General features: G+C 48.3%; 2 protein-coding genes across 3 annotated transcripts in view; both read right to left on the bottom strand.

Moving 5' to 3' along the window:
* The window catches only part of PAK4 (p21 (RAC1) activated kinase 4), a 45,159-nt gene extending 43,179 nt beyond the window's left edge, over nt 1-1,980 (bottom strand). The window contains exon 1 of one of the 2 annotated variants that reach the window (XM_067018395.1): nt 1,768-1,980. The gene's annotated coding sequence lies outside the window, so the exon portion shown is untranslated. The remainder of the gene's footprint in view (nt 1-1,767) is intronic. The other variant, XM_067018397.1, reaches the window with a different exon arrangement.
* Nucleotides 1,795-20,143, bottom strand: ACP7 (acid phosphatase 7, tartrate resistant (putative)). Its single transcript, XM_059045682.1, is given in 16 exon segments — nt 1,795-2,043; nt 7,553-7,702; nt 8,820-8,957; nt 12,052-12,123; nt 12,242-12,309; nt 12,401-12,458; nt 12,554-12,662; nt 12,746-12,791; nt 12,794-12,829; nt 12,832-12,857; nt 12,956-13,018; nt 13,240-13,363; nt 14,460-14,642; nt 14,938-14,974; nt 14,976-15,145; nt 20,074-20,143. Coding segments are annotated over 16 exon segments (1,599 nt in total).
* Nucleotides 20,144-20,906: the final 763 nt, after the last annotated feature.

A 20,906-nucleotide genomic window follows, 5' to 3' on the forward strand; every position in this document is an offset into this window, starting at 1 on the left:
CTCCGTGGACCAGGCAGTGCTTCAAGTGGGGATTCAGGGAAAGAACAACATGGAGAAATTCCTGCCCGTGAGGGGCCCACATTCTAGTGGGAGGCAGACAATAAGCGGCGTGTTGATAAATAAGTTAAAGACTGAGTGAAGGGCTGGGAGAGAACAATAGTGAGATAAAGAGTGTGTGTGGAGGGCGGCTGGGAGTTCCCTGGTGGCCTAGTGGTTAGGATTCAGCACTTTCACTGTAGAGGTCTGGGTTCGATCCCTGGTCCGGGAACCATCCCACATGCCACACAGCACGGCTGAAATACCACAAAACAGTGTCTGGGGGCAGGGTGGTCCCGGTCAGGCCATGAGTGAGTGGCTCGTGAGTGAGAGGGTGCAGAGTGGGGAAGGAATTCCAAGCAGAGGGAACACGAAGGTCAAAGACCTGGAGGCAGGCATAAGCCTACAGAGTTGAAGAACAGCAAACAAGCCAGTGTGCTTGGACCTCAGGGAGGGATGCGGGAGAGCAGGAGGAAAACAGGTGGCAGTGACTGAGAATCGTGAGGAGAGGTTGGGGTTTTAAGGACAGAGAGCACCCAACTTTGTACAGGGTTGCACCTAACAACACCCTCCCCGGACAGGAGCCTGCCAGACTCACTTGGACTCTGGGCCACACACAAACACCCCATCCCATTGCCCAGGGGACCCTCTCCTCCCAGATCACACCCTTCCACGGAGGCCAAACAGACAATCTGTTCCTGCCCAGGGAGCGGCCCAGCCTTGCCCAGCCCCCTGCTTTCACGAACAGACATCTGGCAATCTACAGGGGCAGGAGCTCTGGAATCGTTCAGATCCAGCCTAGAATCTGCCTCCGTCACTTAGCAGAAGCTCTTTGAGCCTCACTTTTTGTGGCTGTAAAGTGGGTGTATCTAGATTGTAGTACAATAAGACCAGGCATTGAGCACAGTGTTAACCAACATTATGAGTATTTGAGAGGCAGCAGAGCATAGAACTCTGGGCCCAGAACTCCAGAGTTCCAATCTCAGCTGCAAAACTTACTCATGAGGTGGCCCTGGGCAAATCACTTAGCCTCTTCATAATGGCACCAAGCCCATTATGTTGTGGTAAGGATTAAATACATGGAAAGCATTTAGAACAGGGCCTGACACAGTGCTTTATGAGTGTTTGGAATTCTTTTCATTATCTGCGGGAGGGTGGCTTCCTTCTCCCCCAGAAAGCACCTTTGATTTCTTTCTTGAATGTCCTACACCTCTTCTCCAGCAATATGTCCCACTTGGGTTTTAACTTTTGACCCTTGGGAACATCATCCGTTGGGCCATCAGATTCTGATTTTTGCTCGCTTTGATCACGCCCTGCCTTTGATCTCATAAAGATGCCCCCCACCTAAATCTCCTACATTTGCTCCGCTGGCTGCTGCCTAACTCCAACCCGCCGCCCCCACGGTTGTGACCTCTGACCCTCGTAGGCACATCCTCCCATCAAATTATTAATTTGACCCCCCTTTTTTGACATTCACCCCGTGCCCCTCCAACGAACTCCCACTTCAATTTTCGAATTTTGCGCCCGCTTCGCCACGCCCCCTTCGTTAGTTTGACCTCTGACCTCCTATACACCTCCCTCCCTCCCGCTCAGCGTAGACCCACGAGCCCCCGGACGCGACCCTTCCCATCTCAAGTGAACTTTGACCCCAGCGGCCCCGCCCCCTACTCGGCTAAACGCTCTACAACCGCCCGGCGCACCCCAATCCCCTGGCCAGACCGGTTATCTTACCGGCTCGGCACCGCAGTCGCTCGCGGCCTAGCTGCTCGGTCCGGAACTCGGCGCCCTCACGCCGCCCTCAGCTTTCTTGCGCCGCCGCCACCACGGCCACTGCCGCCGCCATGTTGAATCCCCAACGAACATCCGGGGCTTTCCCCCCTCGCCGTCCACCAGTCCCCATAGCAACGGGGCTGACTGGGCCGGGGGCAGGGCCCGCTCGGGGGCGGAGCTGGGCTCCGGGCAGCGCCGCTCCAGCCTCTGATTGGTGCAGATAGTCCAATCGGAGACCTTCGGGCGGAAAATGCCAAGCAGGGATTGGAAAATTTGGAAAGGGTGCGGAGAGGCTGGCTCCCAGCCCACTTGGATTCTTAAAGGGGAAAATGGTTATCCTCTGGTAACAGAGCTTCCCACCTTCCCTCAAAAGGAGTTAGGGGGTGGAAGGCAGTAATGGTAATAATGGCCAGAAACAGTTCGTAAGCATTTACTATGTGTCAGACACCCCACCAAGTGAAATTTCTCTCTGAATACTCACAACATACCCATTTTACAGATAAAACTGAGGTTTAGAGGGGCAAACGAGCTGGTTCGGGATCACAGGAAGTAAATAATGAGTTTTGGACGACGTCTGTCATTCTGTCTGAGGCCGGGAACTTGGCCCGGAATCAAGGCACAGTTTGATTTAATCTTTTTATAAGGTTTTTTGTTTGTTTTTGTTTCGTTGCTTGTTTGTTTTTAGTATTTATTTGTAAAAAATTTTTTGGGAAAAAAAACCCCCGTAATCTAAACTCGGACATCTTTTTCTGTGACTGCACTCATTGAGCTCCAGCCAGTTTGCTCTTCTTAAAAAAAAAAAAAAAAATCAGGTGCTCTCCCACTTCAAGGTCATTGCATTGCCTTTTCCTCCTGTCTGGAATAGACTCTTCCCCCAGGTATCGTCATGGCTACCTCTCTGCTGTCCTTCAGGGTTTTACTCAAATGTCATCTTATCAGTGGGACTGTTCCTGCCCACCCTGACTAATGCATCAAACATCCCTCTCACATGCTACTAAACCCCTTACCTTGTCTGCTTTTTCTTATTTTCTGTAGCTCAAATCACCTTCTAACATACTAGATGATTAGATAATCATAGTTACTATTTTTTGGCTCTCTCCCCTGCTGTCGTGTCAGCACCATGAGAGCATTGATTTTTGTCTGTTTTGTTCACTGTACTTGCCCATTTGTTGAATGGATGGTTGGATGAGTTGTAAATCCACCTCCTCAGAGGTACTTTTAAATATTTAGTGCATCTCCCTTGCCCCAGCACAGTGTCTAGCACATAGTAGGCATTTAATTAATATCTGCAGAAGCAATGAATGAGTGATTGCATAATGTCTTTTTTTCTGTGCATTTACCTACCTTTTATTTATTTTTAAAATAAATTTATTTATTTTATTTATTTTTAATTTTGGCTGTGTTGTGTCTTCGTTACTGTGCGCAGGCTTTCTCTAGTTGCAGCGAGTGGGGGATACTCTTTGTTGTGGTGCACGGGCTTCTCATTGCCGTGGCTTCTCTTGTTGTGGAGCATGGGCTCTAGGCATGTGGGCTTCAGTAATTGTGGCTTGCAGGCTCTAGAGCACAGGCTCAGCAGTTGTGGCACCTGGGCCTAGCTGCTCTGCGGCATGTGGTATCTTCCTGGACCAGTGCTCGAACCTGTGTCCCCTGCATTGGCAGGTGGATTCTTAAGCACTGTGCCATCAGGGAAGCCCCCTACCAACCTTTTAAAACAGAATTGGAAACACATTTATAAAGAATTTTGTATCTTTTTAAAACAAGATTATAAATATCACCAGTATCTTTCCAGGTCATTAAATACTCTTCAAGAACATTTGTTTTAATGGCTGCATAAGATGCCATTCTATCAATGAACGCTAATTTGTCTGAACCACTCTTTCTTGTTGAACATCTAAACTGTGATAAATATTTTGCTATTATAAATAATTTATCCCACCCCAAAAATCCAAGCAGTTAAATATGTGTGCAAATCTTTAATTATTTCCTTTGAAAAAATTACCACAGATGGAACTGCTGGGTCAAAGGAAATGTACATCTTTAAGATTTAATAATAGTAACAGTTCCCATGCTTCAAACATTTCTGTGCACTATACATGGTGCTAAGTTGCATAATTTAATCAGCAGGGGCTGTGATTATCCCTGCTTCACAGAGGAGGAAACAGGCTTAGAGAAGTAACTTCATTTGCTGGAGACCACACACTGGGCTCTTCCCTAGCTTTGATGCCCAAGTAAGGCTCTCGCCAACTGCCCTCTGCTGCCTCCCCACGGCCTGGGACACACATTGCCAAGTTGTGCTGCAGGGATCCAATTCACACACCCGCCAGTGTTCAGAGGGAATATGCCCTTTAAAGTACCCTTGCCAGCATTAAACATTCTTGTTCTTGTGCTCTTTTGAAGTCTTTATGCCTTACTGAGTCTCCGTTGTTGTTTTTTTTTTTTTCTGAGTCTCCGTTTTGAAAAATAAACAAGTCTTGGGACTTCCCTGGCGGTCCAGGGCTTAGGACTCAGCTCTTCCACTGCAGGGGACACAGGTTCGATCCCTGGTCCCTGGGCGGGGAACTAAGACCCTGCAACCCCACCTCACCACCACCCCCCCAAATAACAAGCAAGTCTAGTAGCTGAGAGGATGGCACTTTACTCAAGTCACAGTGATGGGAGGATGGCTGGGTACAGCCTTTGTCTCTCTCTTTTATTTTTAATTTTTATTTTATATTGGACTATAGTTGATTTACAGTGTTGTGTTAGTTTCAGGTGTACAGAAAAGTGATTCACTTACACATATACATATATCTAGTCTTTGCCTCTTTAATACCCTGCACACATGGCAGGGCATCAGGCTCTAGAACCCTTGTTTGGGGAAGCCCTCCTGTAACTTAGTTGGGGATCTCAGTCAGAGATCAGAGCCCTGGAACAAGCCCAGTGGCAGATCTGCTCCAAGGGTTTCCTCAGGATGGGCAATCAGGCCCTTCTACTTCAGGGCCCTGGGAGAGGAAATTGGGCCCAAAGAGCCTCCTATAGCAGGCTTCCTAGAGGGGTTGGTGAGGAGGTGACCCCCAATAGATGGAAACAGGTGAGGAGAGTGAGGAGGATTTGGCCTCATATAAATGATAAATTTCGGGCTTCCCTGGTGGCACAGTGGTTGGGAGTCTGCCTGCCAATGCAGGGGACACGGGTTCAAGCCCTGGTCTGGGAAGATCCCACATGCTGCAGAGCAGCTAAGCCTGTGCGCCACAACTGCTGAGCCTGTGCTCCGCATCCCATGAGCCAAAACTCCTGAAGCCCGGGCGCCTAGAGCCCGTGCTCTGCAACAAGAGAAGCCACTGCAGTGCAAAGCCTGCGCACCGCAACGAAGAGGAGCCCCCGCTCGCCTCAACTAGAGAAAAGCCCGCGTGCAGCAACGAAGACCCAACACAGCCAAAAATAAATAAATTTTTTAAAAAAATGATAGGGCTTCCCTGGTGGCGCAGTGGTTGAGAATCCGCCTGCCGATGCAGGAGACACGGGTTCGTGCCCTGGTCCGGGAAGATCCCACGTGCCGCGGAGCAACTAAGCCCGTGAGCCATGACCGCTGGGCCTGCGCGTCCGGAGCCTGTGCTCCGCAACGGGAGAGGCCACAGCAGTGAGAGGCCCGCATACCGCAAAAAATAAATAAATAAATAAATAAATAAATAAATAAATAAATAAATAAAATAAAAAAAATAAAAAAAATTAAAAATGATAAATTTCAATACATCATGGAAAAAGATCAGTGGCAATATACAGATGGCAAGCAAAGCTTCCGGTCCTTTATATGTAAAGAGCATTTACAAATTTGTGGTCCAGTGGTTAAGACTCCACACTCCCAAGGCAGGGGGCCCAGGTTCAATCCCTGGCCAGGGAACTAGATCCCACATGCCACAGATAAGCGTTCACATGCCACAACTAGGAGCCAGTGAACTGCAACTAAGGAGCTCTCGAGCCACAACTAAGGAGCCCATGGGCCACAACTAAGGAGCCGGTGAGCCACAACTAAGGAAACTGCCTGCTGCAACTAAGGAACCCGACTGCTGCAACTAAGACCTGGCACAACCAAGTAAATTTTAAAAAAAGAAAAGAAAGAAACTGCAAGGAGCCTTGGGCCTAGTGGAGCCTGGGTGGGAATAAGATGTGAGGAGGCTGAAACTGCATGGAACAATAGAGGAATACATGTGCCATCAGCCTGCAGAGCTAGGGGCTCACAGGCTTTTCTCGGGGGAGCCCTCAGCCCTGGGGCCAGAGCCCAGCCTTTGCCTAGGACTTCTGGAGTCAGATCCTGTCCATCCCCAGCTCAGAGCCCTCCCCTGGTTCGATGTCACTCAGGATAAAGGACAGAGTCCTCCCTGTGACCCACAAGGCCCCACACGATCTGCCCCAGTCACCTCCCTGCCCTCATCCCGACTCTTCATCTCACTCCCTCTACCCTCTGACAGGACAGGTGTGCTTCTATCTCAGGGGCTGTGCATTAGTTGTTCCTCTGCCTGAGCTGCTCCGCTCACATGGCTCCTCCTTCAGATTCCTTCAGATCTAAACATCACCCTCTCAGTGAGGTCTCCCTGACCACCCTCGTGAAAACTGCCACAGCCCCCGACTACTCTCTATCGCCCTTCCTGCTTTTTCTGTGCATTTATCACTATTTACCATTATATGTTTTACTTATTTATTGTGTTTGCTGTCCGACACCCTGGATAGAATGTCGGCTCCACGAGGGCAGACATCTCTGTGTTGTTCACAGCACGGAGAACGGGTCCTGGCACATGACGGGTGCTCAATAAATACTGATTGAATACAGGAAAGGAAGAAGGGAAACAGGGGGAAGGGGAAAAAATTTTTTTTTTTAAATTATTAGTTATTTATTTATTTTTGCTGTGTTGGGTCTTCGTTTCTGTGCGAGGGCTTTTCTCTAGTTGTGGCAAGCGGGGGCCACTCTTCATCGCGGTGCGCGGGCCTCTCACTATCGCGGCCTCTCTTGTTGCGGAGCACAAGCTCCAGACGCGCAGGCTCAGTAGTTGCAGCGCACGGGCCTAGTTGCTCCGCGGCACGTGGGATCTTCCCAGACCAGGGTTCGAACCCTTGTCTCCTGAATTAGCAGGCAGATTCTCAACCACTGCGCCACCAGGGAAGCCCGGAAAAATTTTTAAAGGGAGGAAAATGGCAGCTCCGTGAGCTCCTAAACTTGTCAGCTGCCCCATTTGGAAGTTAGGAGTGTTAACACTTCCCGCCTTCCAGGATAAGTCAGTGCCAGGCTGGGAAACTGAGGCATGGACACTGGTTACCGCTGCTTGGGGCATTGGAGACAGGCCTCTGATTGACACCAAGGGCCGGCCTGGAGGAGAAAGTCACCAACGCCACCTGCTGGACAACGGTGTCATGACAGCCATGCCCACCCTGCTGACTTGGGGCTGGTGATGGCCCTTGCTCGGTGGTCAGGAGAGGAGTCGGCCCAGTGGGGCAACCCCCCAGCAGAAGTTCAGAGTCCATGGAGACACAGCCATAAGCCTCTTTATTCCTGAGGCCCTGTGGACACTCTGCCCAGTCAGTGCTATGCAGGAGGGCGGGGCTGTGCCTCCCAAGACCTGTCTTGCTTCACTTTGCCGGTATAGCTGGTCTCCCAACACAGAAGGTTGGGACCCCAACCTCTCGGGGAGGGGAGAGCTGCTCCAGCTCCCTCGGGGCTGCTTCCACCCCACATGGGACCTAGGAAGGTAGAGGAGTCGAGGACCTCCCTGACCCCCTCCTGGGCCTGGGTACCCCAGCCTAGGTAGCAAGGCCCAGGGTTCCTGATGAGCAAGGCCCAGGGTTCCTGTCTCCATTCCCAGAGGTACATCATCCGGCCAAGCAGGGGTCTCAGCACCCAGACATCGTCCACAATCTTCCCATCATGCAAGGGACAAAAAAAGAAAAGGAGGTAATGAAGGCTGAAAGCCCAGATTCTGGGGCCGAGTGGCCCGAGTTCAAATCTCAGCTCCGCCTCTGATAGTCTGTGTGACCTTGGATGAGCTATTAGACCTCTCTCGGTGTCAGTTTTCCTCAACTGGAAAGTGAGGATGATAGTAATAGTACCTACATCATAGATATCGTGAGAATTAAGTGAGATATTTGGAAAAGGCTGAAAAGGGAACCTGGCACAAGGCAAGGACTGGGTAAGTGTAGGCTATTATTGTTAGAGCACAAACCCTGGAGTCAGACAAAACTCACTTTATATCCCAGCAAAGCCACTCCCTATGTGGCCTTCAGCACATGACCCTACTCTGGGCCTAACTTCCATAGTCCATAAAATGGGGAGAACTGAATAGATAACATACACAAGAGCCTGCCTGTGGTGTATGGGTTACACAGTAAATAGTAGTTATTTATCGTAAAAAGAATATGGTCTTTGGGGTCAGATCTTAGTTCTGCACCCTCTGGCTGTGTGACCCTGGGAAAATTACCTCCCCTTTCTGAGCTGTAAAATGGAAAGAAAATTTGTCACATGGTATTGTTGTGGTGATTAAAGGGACTAAATATAAGGCATCTAGTTCAGAGTCTGGAACACAACAGGTGTTCAATCAATCATAGTTATTAGCACCTTTAAAAAACTACAATGGCAGAAATAAAGGTGAGCCACGATTATTTGGGTCCATCTAACCTTAAGCCATCCCTACCACACACACATCATATTGCTTTCCCTCTACCTGTCTCCCACAACCTACCTTTTTCTTCCCCTGCTTCATGTTGATAAATACTTATAGAATCGACCGTGTTTTAGAAACTCTTCTAAGCACTTCATATATAATAAGTCATTCAACCCTGTGAGGTAGAAACTATTAACATCCCCATTTTTCAGATGGGAAAACTGTGGCTCAAAGTTGCTTGAGGTCATCCAGCTGGTAAATAGCAGAGGCAGGATTTGAACCCAGGATTTTTTCCAGCTCTCACGTCCACTTTTGAAACCGCTTGGCTCCAGAGCATGCTAGGCCTGGTTACTCAGGCAGGTGATTGAGCCACTGCTCACTGATCTGGTCATCAGACACCTGCTGGATGTGGACATGGGTCCCACTGAGGTTGTGTAGCCGTGTGTACCCGTACTCTTTGATGCGCACGGCGCTCCAGGGCCACGGCAAGAAGGTTAAGGGGGTCAGCCTCTCCTCACAACCCTGCCGGAGAGAATCATTTAGACCCAGGGCTGACGCAGGTGGAGTACCCACTGGGGAGCAGAAAAGACCTGCCAGGCCGGGACCCTGCCACCCCTAAGGAAGACAAAGTCAGTTAAGACTTGACCTTGATAATGCTCACAGTTGAGTGTTTTGACCCAACCAGGCTTCCTGGTTCTTTGACTTCTAGAACAGTGCATGGCTGTACAAGACTGTCCACTGAAGCATTTTCTTGAAAAGCCCTGAGCCGGAAGCCAGCCAAATGGCCATCAGTGGGGGTCAGTTAAATAAATTATAGGGTAGCCATCACAAAGTGGGGCGGTATAGAAAAATGGCCAAGACGTATGGTTAAGGGGAAAATGCAGTTCACAGAATAGAAGAAATTGGTGGCTCTCAACCCTCACTGCACAGTAGACCCTCCAGGAAAGCTATTAAAATCATCATTGCCTGGGAGAGACGAAGTGCTTATCCTTGCAGTAGAAAGCCAGGTAATGTGAGCAGAAAGGATGAGAGAGCACCACCCTCAAAAACAAACAAAAAAAATCACCATTTTGCAGCCATCATCATAATAACTGATTGAAGCCAGAACCATCAATGGATGGTCAAAGTAGCGGTGAAAACTTGAGGAATATCAGGATATTTGTGTAGTCTCAAAGTATCTCCAGGAGACACTTGTTAATTTTAAAGGGGAAAATCGTAACTATGGTGGAGAAGATGTGTAAACTGAGACTTAAAGGGGCTAAAGAGATACCACGCACCTCCTCATAGGGTGCACTGAAAAGAACACAATATCGCTTTTGTCTATTCTTACCCAAAATGTGTAACTTCAATCTAATCACCAGCAAACATCAGACAAATCCAAACTGAGGGATAGTCTACAAAACAACTTTGCTATGCTCTTCAAAGTTTTCAAAGTCGTGAAGAATGAAGAAAGAGTGGGGAAATGTTTCTGATTAAAGGAAGGGAGAGAGATAAGACACGGAAGTAGAATGTATGATCTTAGACTAGATTCTGGACCAGAAAAAAAAATTCTTTAATTTAAAGGACATGAATAGGACAACTGGCTAAATTTGAATGAGATTAGATAATGGTATATTATCAATGTTAACTATTTGGATCTGATTACTATACTGTACTGATGTAAGAGAATATCCTCGTTTTCTTAGGAAATACAGATGGAAAGATAAAGGGGCATCATTTCTGCAGCGTACTCTTCGTTGGATCTGAAAATAATAGTAAAATGTATACACACACACACACACACACACACTTAGAGAGACACACAGAGAGACAAAAATAGAGATTGAAACAAGTGCGGTTAAATGTTCACATTTGGGAAATCTTGGTGAAGGGGATATGGAAAGCCTTTGTATTATTTTTGCTACTTTTCTGTAAGTCTAAAATAATTTCAAACTTTAAAATGAAAGAGAAAAGCTAATCTGCACTGATTAAGTTCAGAATAGTGATCACCTACAGCTATGAGGAGCCACCTGTACTGATAACATTCTATTTCCTGCTGCAGGTGGTGGCCGCACAGGGCTGCAATGCCAGGGCCGAGCCCTCGGAGATTCTGGTGTTTGTTCTGGGGTTGGGCCCAGGCATTGGAGTTTTAAAAACCTCCCCAGGTAATTCTAACGTGCACCAAGGCTGAGAACTGCTAGGGTATGAAGCATGATCCAAGCTGTTTTTAAAAAGTGGGTGATGCCGTAACACATCTCTATTAAGACAATGACTCATTTGCATACATGGAAAATATTCTCAAATGCCACCCGAGATGTAACCATTGAGAGTGGGACTAAGAAGGGTGTGGAGAGTTTTACCTCCTGCCCTCTGTTCGTTTGCATTTTTATCATGAGAAGTTCTTACTTTGATCTCACTAATTGGTAAGAAACAGCTTAAAAAATAAGCCCTTGCTTCTTGTGGAGTGACTGATTCCAAGGCTCGGTGGGTGGGGGTAGGCGGACAGAAGATGATCCTGGAGCACGCTGCCGTGCCAGAAAGTAAGAGAGAGCCCACAAAACGACAGGGACACATTGAAAGGACACAGGGCCTGATCTGAAGAGTTCCCAGTGGCCAAAGTTAGAGCAATCTAGGCAATGTGAATAAAGGCAACACCATAAACAGCAGGACTATTGGATTAGAGCCCACGGGAGACGATAATTACCCCTGAGTCCGTACTAGTATAAATCCATAGCTAGCTAACCAAATAAATGGGGCAGAAGGGACAACGCTTTCTCATAGGAGGATGGTAATTAATAAATCGAGGAGGAATGAGGGAAATAGAAGATCCCCAGTAATCACTGTAACAGACAAGACCCACTGATGGGTTCAAAAATTAGCAGGTGAAAGTTGGAGGAGAAACAGGACGTTTGCAGGGTCTAAAAGCATCTCCCCCAAGATGTTTATCAACTCAAAAGGGAAATACAACCACTTTACAGAGGAAGAACCCAGCAGACACTTGCTTAAACCGGTGATTCAGAGAAATCCCTCCAGGAATGAGACACAGTGAGGACATGGACACCCCCCCACCCCCCGTATGACCCGCTGAGAAGGATAAACCATCATTTGTGACTGTGTGGCCCCAGATGCATAACCCGAATCTTGGCAGGAGAAAATATCAGACAAACCCAGATCCAGGGGCATTCTGAAAAAAAAACAACTGGCCTGAATGAAAGACAAGGGAAGGCGGAGGAACCATCACAGTTTGGAGGAGACTAAGGAGACACAATAACTAAATACAGTGTGGGATCCTGAAACAGAAAAAGGTCATTAGTGGGAAAGCTGGTGCAATGCGCATAAAGTCTGGAGCCCAGTTACATTGATAATAATAAGCCCTCTGCCCTGGATCCATCCAGTAGACCTGGGCAAGCACCCCCTGCTTCCGCCACTTATTGATTCTGTGATTCTGAAGGAGTATTTTACTGTCTGAGACTCTGTTTCCACATCTGTGCAATGGGCATGCTATTGATACTACGTACATCTAACCACCTGAGAGATAGCAGCTGTATAAAGGATGAGGCACCCCGGCTGGTACAAGTGCAGCTCTCAATAGATCAGAGGCCAAAGCAGCACCCTCCCCTCCCCCCACCCTGCTCACGGCAGATACAGTGATGATGTGGACGGGGCCTCGAGGGTGTGTGTAGGGCATCTCTCGGCTGCCGTTAAACACCTGGAGAAGGGACAAAGGGGAGGGGCCTGTCATACCCAGCCAGGCCCCGGGGTTCTGACGTTGAGGGGGCGGTCCACTGACACCAGCCACATGGGTCTCAGCGCACCCCAGGCCTCACAAGGTAGTTGTAAATTGGCCACTGGCGTTCATAGGAGCGTTCGTGAGCCCACGGCTGCAGGTCCACCCCTGATACAAAGCAAGACGGGGCTCAGGTCCCTGAATCCAGGAGAGATGGGAGGTGGGGCCTGGGGCTGGGGAGTCCCCTGGGGTCACTCACCGTATTTATAGAAAAGATCCTCCAACTCGTAGAACTTGCCGAAGAGGCCTTTGGGAACCTGGGCCGGATGAGCAAGGAGGTGAGGGGTGACTCGGGCCACCCCCACCCCCGACCTGGATTTCAGCACCTTTTCCCCAGAGAGAGGGTCCTCACCTTGCTTTGATGCCAGGTGCAGTCATCCAAATCAGCACTGGAACAGTACACGGGCTGGTGACCCAGGGTAATGATCCACGGCGGGGCTGCCGGGGTCTTATTGGCTTTCAGCAGAGAAGGGCTCAGTGTGAGGGGCAGGGGTTGCAGGAGGGGGAGGCGAGGCAGGTGCAAGGGGGACATCCACAGGTTACCCGGAGGTCGCTCTCCAGCCAGCGAAACTGTCTCTCTACCAAGTGGCGCCGTAATGGAGAAAGAAATATACCTCAGTGGAGAGGAAATGATATGTGCCAGGCCCAGAACCCAGCTGGAAGGGTCAAAGGGCAGGGGTCAAATTTGGGATCTCTCCTGCATCTCCCATCCTTCAGGGGAGGGAGGCCAGTCCCCCGGCTCCCCCCAGGTTACCTGTATCACAGGCCTTCTCTGTTCCCTGGCATGCTGAAGTGAGCTTTGTAGTTGGAGAAGTTGCTGGATAAAAGGAAGTAAAACGGTGTGGGGAGGGTCTGGGTGCCCCCGCCCACCCCCACCTCCCACTGTCAGGCCAGGCCCGGCTCCCAGCCCAGCCGTCATCTCCTTTCCTCTCACTTCCACAAATGAGCTGCTGCAGTACGAGGAACTAAGGTGAGACACTAGGAAGGACTGTTTTCTTTGGCCAGGACCTTGCCCACCCCAAAGCCCTCAGGCCTCACTAGAGTTCTTCGTGATTCCCAGGACACATCACGTATGGCAGGCTGGCGGCCACAGGTTCAATGAGATTCATGAACTTGTCCCTGACGTGAGCGTTGTCCTGATCCATGTTGTAGGCAAAGTCTCCTGGGGGGTGGAGGAGAGAATGAGGGCCCAGACCTGGCTCTGCTTTCTCCAGATTTGAGAGACCTGGTTGGTCACATGCGGGCTGTGCAAGTCCTGGTCGCCCCCACCGTGAGGCATCCTGGTTCTCCGATCCCTACCTCACACCCACCCGCATGTGCGCTTGGAACCATTTCCTGAGCCTCTGGTCCCTGGGGACCCCTGCAGGACCTTGCCGGTCTCCTGTGCTCTGAGCATACCAGCTGCCATCTCATCCCTTCTCAGAGTAATAACAACGTTAAGTCTGACATAGTCTGGGAACTTCCCTGGTGGTCCAGTGGTTTAAGACTCGGCGCTTCCACTGCAGGGGGCACAAGTTCGATACCTGGTCAGGGAACTAAGATCCCGCATGCTGCTCGGAGGGGCCAAAATAAACAAATAAAAAAATATATAAGGGTGAATTTAAAGAAAAAAAAAGACTGACACAGTCTAGTCAGGTACTGGTTTTGTCCCAGGCACATTTTCAGATGCTTTACATGCTCGATCACCTGAATCTTCAAAACACCCTCTGAGGTGGATGTTATTATCATCCCCGTGTCAGATGGGGAAACTGAGGCCCAGAGGGGTTAAGTGCTCGTTTAAGGCCACAGAGCTGGTTGGTGACGATCCAGGAATCGAACCCTGGGAGCCTGATTCCAGAGTCTACTACGGCTTTGAACTGTATCGGCCCCAATCTCCATCTCCCATCTGGTTCCTGTCCTCTCAAATCACAACAGAAATGATCGTGACAGCAAACACTCATGTAGCACTTTCAACAGGACGGGCAATATCGACTTCTTTAGTCATCACAAGAGCCCCGTGAATTCTAACCTAGTCTTAGCCCTTATAACAATAATACAGAGGAGCAAACCAACGCACATAGCTCGAAGTGTCAAGACCTGATTTTACCTTGGGCGGCCTGGTTGACCACAGCACCGTCTCTGTGGCCAGTCTCATCCCCCATCCTTCAGAGCCACGCTAGCCCCAGCCCAGGTCCCCTCCGCGGTCCTGGCGTTGCCTCCCACCCAAGCTCCCCCTCCCCGACCCCAAACCTCCAGGCACACCCTGGCCCACGCCTCACCCCCACGAAGAACAGCGTCGTACCTGCCCTGCTGGGTGTCCCTGCACAGTCGGGGTAGGGCCCTAGGATTGTCAATCCCTATGTCCCCAAACACAGCCAGACAGGGGCTCCAGTGGGTCCTATTCTTCAGGGCCCCGAAGAGAAACCGACGGCTCCAGCCCTGAGTACTGCCGCAGCGGTAAACTGAGGGGAAAGGAAAAGGTCACAGTCGGCTTGGGAGTGGGGTGGGGGGCGCCCCAGGATGTCTCCTTCACCCCCATCCATCTTCAACTGGTGCAGGGATTGAATGGGTCCGCCCCATGCCCCTTCTGTCCACCTCACCCCAGGTCCTCAGCCTTCCATTTTCACCCCCGGGTCTTATACAACAGGCTTGCAGATACGCAGAAGGGGTGCCAGCCCACCTGAGCCACTTGCCAAGAGCAGCTTCCAGCCCACGTCCCACCCGCCCCTCAACACCTGGGCCCAGGGCCCCTCTCACCATACTGGACCCCGGGCAGCAGCCCCTGCAGTGTGACTCCGCTGGTGTGTGCAGAGCTTCCGCCGGAGAATGCCCCCATCCACAAAGGGGCTGAAGGTGCCCTGAGCCCGGAGGGGCAGGGGCCCCCATAGCTGCAGCCCAAACAGCTGCACTCCTGAGGGGGTTGGGACCCATGTGGTCCAAGTTACAGTCATGCAGCCTGTCTCGCCTGGAGAGAAAGGAAATGGGGGTGGGGCAGTGAGGCCTGGGCTGGGCGGGGGAGGGATGTGCCGAGAGTGAGGGGCAGGAACGAGAGACTGAGGGGCTCTTGAACGTTTAGTAGTTAAGATCACAGGTTCTGGAGTTTTCCAAGTTCAATCCCCGCTCCGCCATTTCCAAGCTGTGCTTTCCTTGGGCAAGTCACTTCACCTCTCTGAGCCTCAGTTTCTTTCTCAGTAAAGTGGAATGATAATAGTATTTTCCCTGTAGGGTTCTGTGAGGCTTAGATGAATAAATAAAAGTAAAGTACTTGAAACAATGCCTAGTACAGTCAGGGTTACATGTGAATGAATATTATTATTAATATCGTTACTGTGTGCAGGCCTGTTCCACATATTTTACATGTGACATAGTTTAGGGGTTGTAAACTCCGATGTCTAGAGGCCAGCTAGGTAATATACATGGGGACAAGGGCCAGCTGTAAGGAGTAAGGCAGCAGGGAGACGTGGAGTATGTGGCAAAGCGTAGAGCCTGCCCTGTCTCAGAGAGGAGCCATCGTTCAGCTCCGGGGATGGCTGCTGTGAATGAAGCAGGCCCGGTACCACTCAGTCAACTTCTAGAGCAAATCTTTATATGGCGGTTTTTATATCCCCAAAGCACGTAAGAGTAGATATACAAACGTTTAAGTGATAGCTCCTAATTCTTAAAAATCAGCAACCAAATCAAGGTTTTAAAAATACCATGTGGGGCTTCCCTGGTGGCGCAGTGGTTGAGAGTCCGCCTGCCGATGCAGGGGACACAGGTTCGTGCCCCGGTCCGGGAAGATCCCACATGCCGCGGAGCGGCTGGGCCCGTGAGCCATGGCGGCTGAGCCTGCGCGTCCGGAGCCTGTGCTCCGCAACGGGAGAGGCCACAACAGTGAGAGGCCTGCGTACCGCCAAAAAAAAAAAAAAAAAAAAAAAAAAAAGATCTAGACATTCAATGAATTTCCAACATTTAATTTGAGTTAGCAGAACTGTCAAGTTTCAAGCTGCCAAAAATCTGGAGAAACTGTTTGCAGGTAGACATACAATAAAACATATCATTCTTAAGGCATCACCTAAAAGCTTTTCTCCCATTTATCTCTATTTTATTACTTGTGAAAATATCATCATGCCGTTAATTATCTTGTTGACAAATTTTATAACATAAATAACACGAGCTTATTAACTTTCAGTAACCCTAGGTACAATAAAAGTATTATACTTAGTGTTGATTACTCTAAAGACATGTCTATATTAATTAAACCATTAATTTAAACTTGTTTTTGTCATTAAAGATTAATTCTAGACCATGTGATCCTTTAAAAATTTGGGTTAGTTTTTGGTAACATTTAGAAATAGTTGATTTGTAAGCACTTGCTTTTAAGTCCGTTCAACAGAGCTCTTTTACAAATTAATTTTGATAACACCGTCTGGAGGTAGGGACATAGCATATTTATAACGTACACACAGACATAGATACATCCAGACAGACACAGAGACCTCATAATTTTCCTGCTTGAACTTAAAAAGCCTCTTTCCCTTTTTTCCCTTCCTTTCAGTTCTAAGTTCTACTAACTGAGCTAAGGCTGTATTCTCAGATGATGTGGGCTGTGTTTACATTTCAAGGATGTAATAAATGTTATAACTTCAAGCTTTCTCCTAGGAATATATTTTTTAACTGGCTCCACCTCACGGCATGGGGAACCTTCGAACCTATGCCCCCAAGCAGTGGGAATGTGGAGTCTTAACCACTGGACCAACAGGGAGGTCCCTCCTAGGAATACTTTTATTCTCTTGGTGTCAGACCTTTGAAAAGGTGTTGTTTTCAAGCTGACTTTCTCTAAAATGTGAAAAGAGCTCCCTCCTGGCCATTTAAGAGTTCAGAGAAGTGCTTTCGAGCATTGGCTTTGTTCCAACTGTACGTGAAACCAGGCGGAGTTCCCGCGAGTGGCTGCCCATCCAGGAGCTGTCTGGCCTTTGAGGCACGGTTTCCCATTATTAATTTGGCGGCCTAATTCAGATATGATCTGAACAACTTTCTGAGGGCGGTTGTGATGGAGCGAATGCGTGCTGCTTCTGTCTAGTTCACCAAGGGAGTTCTATCCTTGAGTTGGTTCGACTTTCTTACGTGTCTCAGTTTCTCCCTCCAGTGGTCTAAAACTGCCAGGGGTGCTCGGGGCACTACATGATCAGCCTTTATTATGCCCCGATGACAAGCAGAATTTACTTAACGATTGTAGTGGGATCCTCTGTGGGACCTGCTACAGGTCACGAGGATTGATCCTCAGACACTTGCCCTAGGTTCCCAGTCACCTCAGACCACCTCGTGGCCAGAAGGAGCAATTGTCCCTTTTCCTTCAGAGCTGTGCAGGCTCAGTCTCTCATTTCACTAGCAAACAGTTTGTTCAGACCATATACACATAATCTTTCCAATTTAAGCCAAATTTTAAAAAAGGACAAGACAACCCAATTCGCTCCAGATTTCCCCCTAGGTCCTTGCCTAGGAAATGTACCGGAACCCCTTCAGGACCCCAAGTCCCAACAAAAAGAGACAGAGTAAAATTCAGGACAGCATTTAAGCAATGATGTCTGGCTATCAGGAGAACTTGGAGAAGCACCTGAGGAATACCAAAGAAGCTGGTGGGGCTCAAAGTTTCAGGGTGGGGGGGCTCCTGGTGTCCTTTGGTGGGTGTCTCCGATATCCTGCAGACTACTCCAAGAAAATGTCTATGAAAATTCAATAAACTCTCAAGTTAAAAAAGGAAAAATAAAGGGAATTTTCTTCAAGCCAAACAGCGTTATAATGCTGGAAGCAGATTCTCAGAAAGCTCTGAGAACTATTCTGCCTGTTAGAAGTCGAAGGTACAGTCATATATATTTTCTAGACAAAGGATTGTACAACAAAATGACATATATTTTACATAAAGTTCGCCAAGGATACCTAGTCCAGGTAAGAATGTACAAAACAAGCAGCAAGTCACCATGACCCCCACAGAGCTGGGAAAGAATTCTATTCTTCAGGAAGGTACATTGCGAACGTCAGAAGAAAGGGGGAAAAATGATCTTTACAATTGAGCAGGCACTGCCATCTTTGAGGAGCTCTGGTTGATTGCATAATGCAGGCACACGTTGCATTAGGGAGGGACAGAGGAGGCCCCAAAAAGCACACGGAGAGAATTTTATTTTTAATTTTCTCTCATCCTGCCTCAAAATATACATTTTATTTCATCACACCACAATCTCACTAACACAGATTTATTGTGATTGTTACTGGTTTCTTCTTGGGGTTTTATTGTTTGTTTGTTTAACCATATGGCTTATCACAGGACACTAAGTACAGTTCTCTGGGCTATACAGTAGGACTTTGTTGTTTACCCATTCCAGATAAAATAGTTTGCATTTGCTCATCCCAAACTCCCAATCCTTCCCTCCCCCAACCCCCTCCCCCTTGGCAACCACAAGTCTGTTCTCTATGTCTGTGAGTCTGTTTCTGTTTCATAGATAAGTTCATTTGTGTCATATTTTAGATTCCATATATAACTGATATCCTATGGTATTTATCTTTCTCTTTCTGATTTACTTCACTTAGTATGATAATCTCTAGGTCCATCCATGTTGCTGTAAATGGCATTATTTCACTTTTTTATGGCTGAGTAGTATTCCACTGTATATACGTACCACATCTTTTTCCTTTATCTGTCCATCTGTGGACCGACATTTAGGTTGGTTCCATGTCTTGCCTGTTGTAAATAGTGCTGCAATGAACATTGGGGTGTATATATCTTTTGGAATTATAGTTTTCTCTGGATATATGCCCAGGAGTGGGATTGCAGGATCATATGGCCATTCTGTTTTTAGTTTTTGAGGAAGCTTCATAATGTTTTCCATATTGGCTCCACCAATTTACATTTTGCAGCATGGCCAAAAAAAAAAAAAAAAAAAAAAAAAGTACTGCTATGGGCAGCAGCAGGGTGTGGTTTCTAAGATTTGCTTCAAATTGCCTGGGGGAGAGAGAAAGTGGGTGGGAGTAGATGAAACCAGCTTGGTCAGGAGTTAACTGCTGGAGCTCGTTACACTCTTCCACTTTGGGATATGTTGGAAAACCTCAATAGTAATAATTTTATTGACAGTGTATGTATCGAAAAGAAAGTTGGCCCATGTAATAGTCAAACCATCTCTCAGAATTCAGGATCTCCCCACCCAGATTGCTTATGGCCCTTTTCCGCTTGCCTGCTCTGTTTCCCATAGCACTGGTCACCTATACTACACACTACACAATTTCCGTGTCACATACACTGCTCATCATGGCCCATGTGAATTACAGTCTGATTTAATGTTTAGTCCATAATAAAACTCTTTGAACCTTTTCTACAATCGTGAAGAGGATGTTGGGGGTTGCAGATTTTATTTTTAATGATTTCCCCAACAGCATATAACTTGCTTATTCTGTCTCCCGTTTACCATGTCTCTCCCTCTTTTTTTTTTTTTTTTTTTTTTTTTTGCGGTACGCGGGCCTCTCACTGCTGTGGCCTCTCCCGTTGCGGAGCACAGGCTCCGGACGCACAGGCTCAGCGGCCATGGCTCACGGGCTTACTTGCTCCGCGGCATGTGGGATCTTCCCGGACCAGGGCACGAACCCGTGTCTCCTGCATCGGCAGGCGGATTCTCAACCACTGCGCCACCAGGGAAGCCCTGTCTCTCCCTCTTGAAGGTAAGTTCCATGTGGGCAAGAAACCATGTCTGGTTTTACTTGCTGATATTGAAAAATTATATGTGTAGCACACATTTTATTTTTACTGGGTAGAGTTGGTATACAGGTTAGAAGCAAGGATTCTAGATGCAGCCTGGTTAGGTTCAGCTCTGTCACCTACTAGCTGTTTGCTTTGGGCAGGTCACTTGGCCTCAGTTTTCTCACCTGGGAAGTAGGGACACAGCAATATCTCCCTCCGGGGGTTGCTACCCTGACTGGTAGTAAGAGGCTCCATGAAGTTCGGCTGGGGTTATTACTGGTTACAGCACTCATTTAAGGAGTCAGATGGAAATGCATTTGGCTCCTGCTGAAGCCTGCTTTCTCCTGTGCAATGATCTCTGAGTTAGTGATGCTGGATCCTTAAATGTGATAGGAATTTTTACAGGAACTAAGGAATATTGTTGCAGCAAAAATAGAAATGAAGTTTTCCCTCCCCTGAGAACAAGGAAAATAAAGGGAACAGTGAACAGGCTAGAGAAGAAACAAAACCTGGCCTGGAAGAGTTAATCACTCCTTGTTTTACTTTAACTGTCACTAATTTGTAGTAACTAGATTTGTACTTTACAAAGCGATCCTCACTCCCTGACACTACGTAATTTACATTCGGCACCTATCACCCCTAACGCTGTGTGAGTTACATCCCGTGCCCCTCACTCCCTAACCTTATTATGTCAGGGCACTTATATTCTATACGCCCCTTGTAACAAATCACCTCTTATAGTTTCTGCATTTCAGAGACAAGGTCAGCAGCCGATAAACCGAAGGCAAACGGACGCAATTATCAGGCTGCCGGACCCCAATTACCGCGCGGCCTGACGCCAGCTCTGACTGTTTTGAAATAATGCAAAGGAAAGGAAGAATGCAAGACCTTCACTACTTTGATCCTTATCATACATCCCAGACTTCGAGCCCCACATATAAAATCTTTCCCGATTCCCAAGGATTCCCACAGTTCTTGAGACGCTAGCCTGCTGTGTCTTCCCTTCTGCCTGGCCGAA

The sequence above is a fragment of the Kogia breviceps genome, chromosome 18 (assembly GCF_026419965.1).
Source record: "Kogia breviceps isolate mKogBre1 chromosome 18, mKogBre1 haplotype 1, whole genome shotgun sequence".
NCBI classification, from domain to species: domain Eukaryota; kingdom Metazoa; phylum Chordata; class Mammalia; order Artiodactyla; family Physeteridae; genus Kogia; species Kogia breviceps.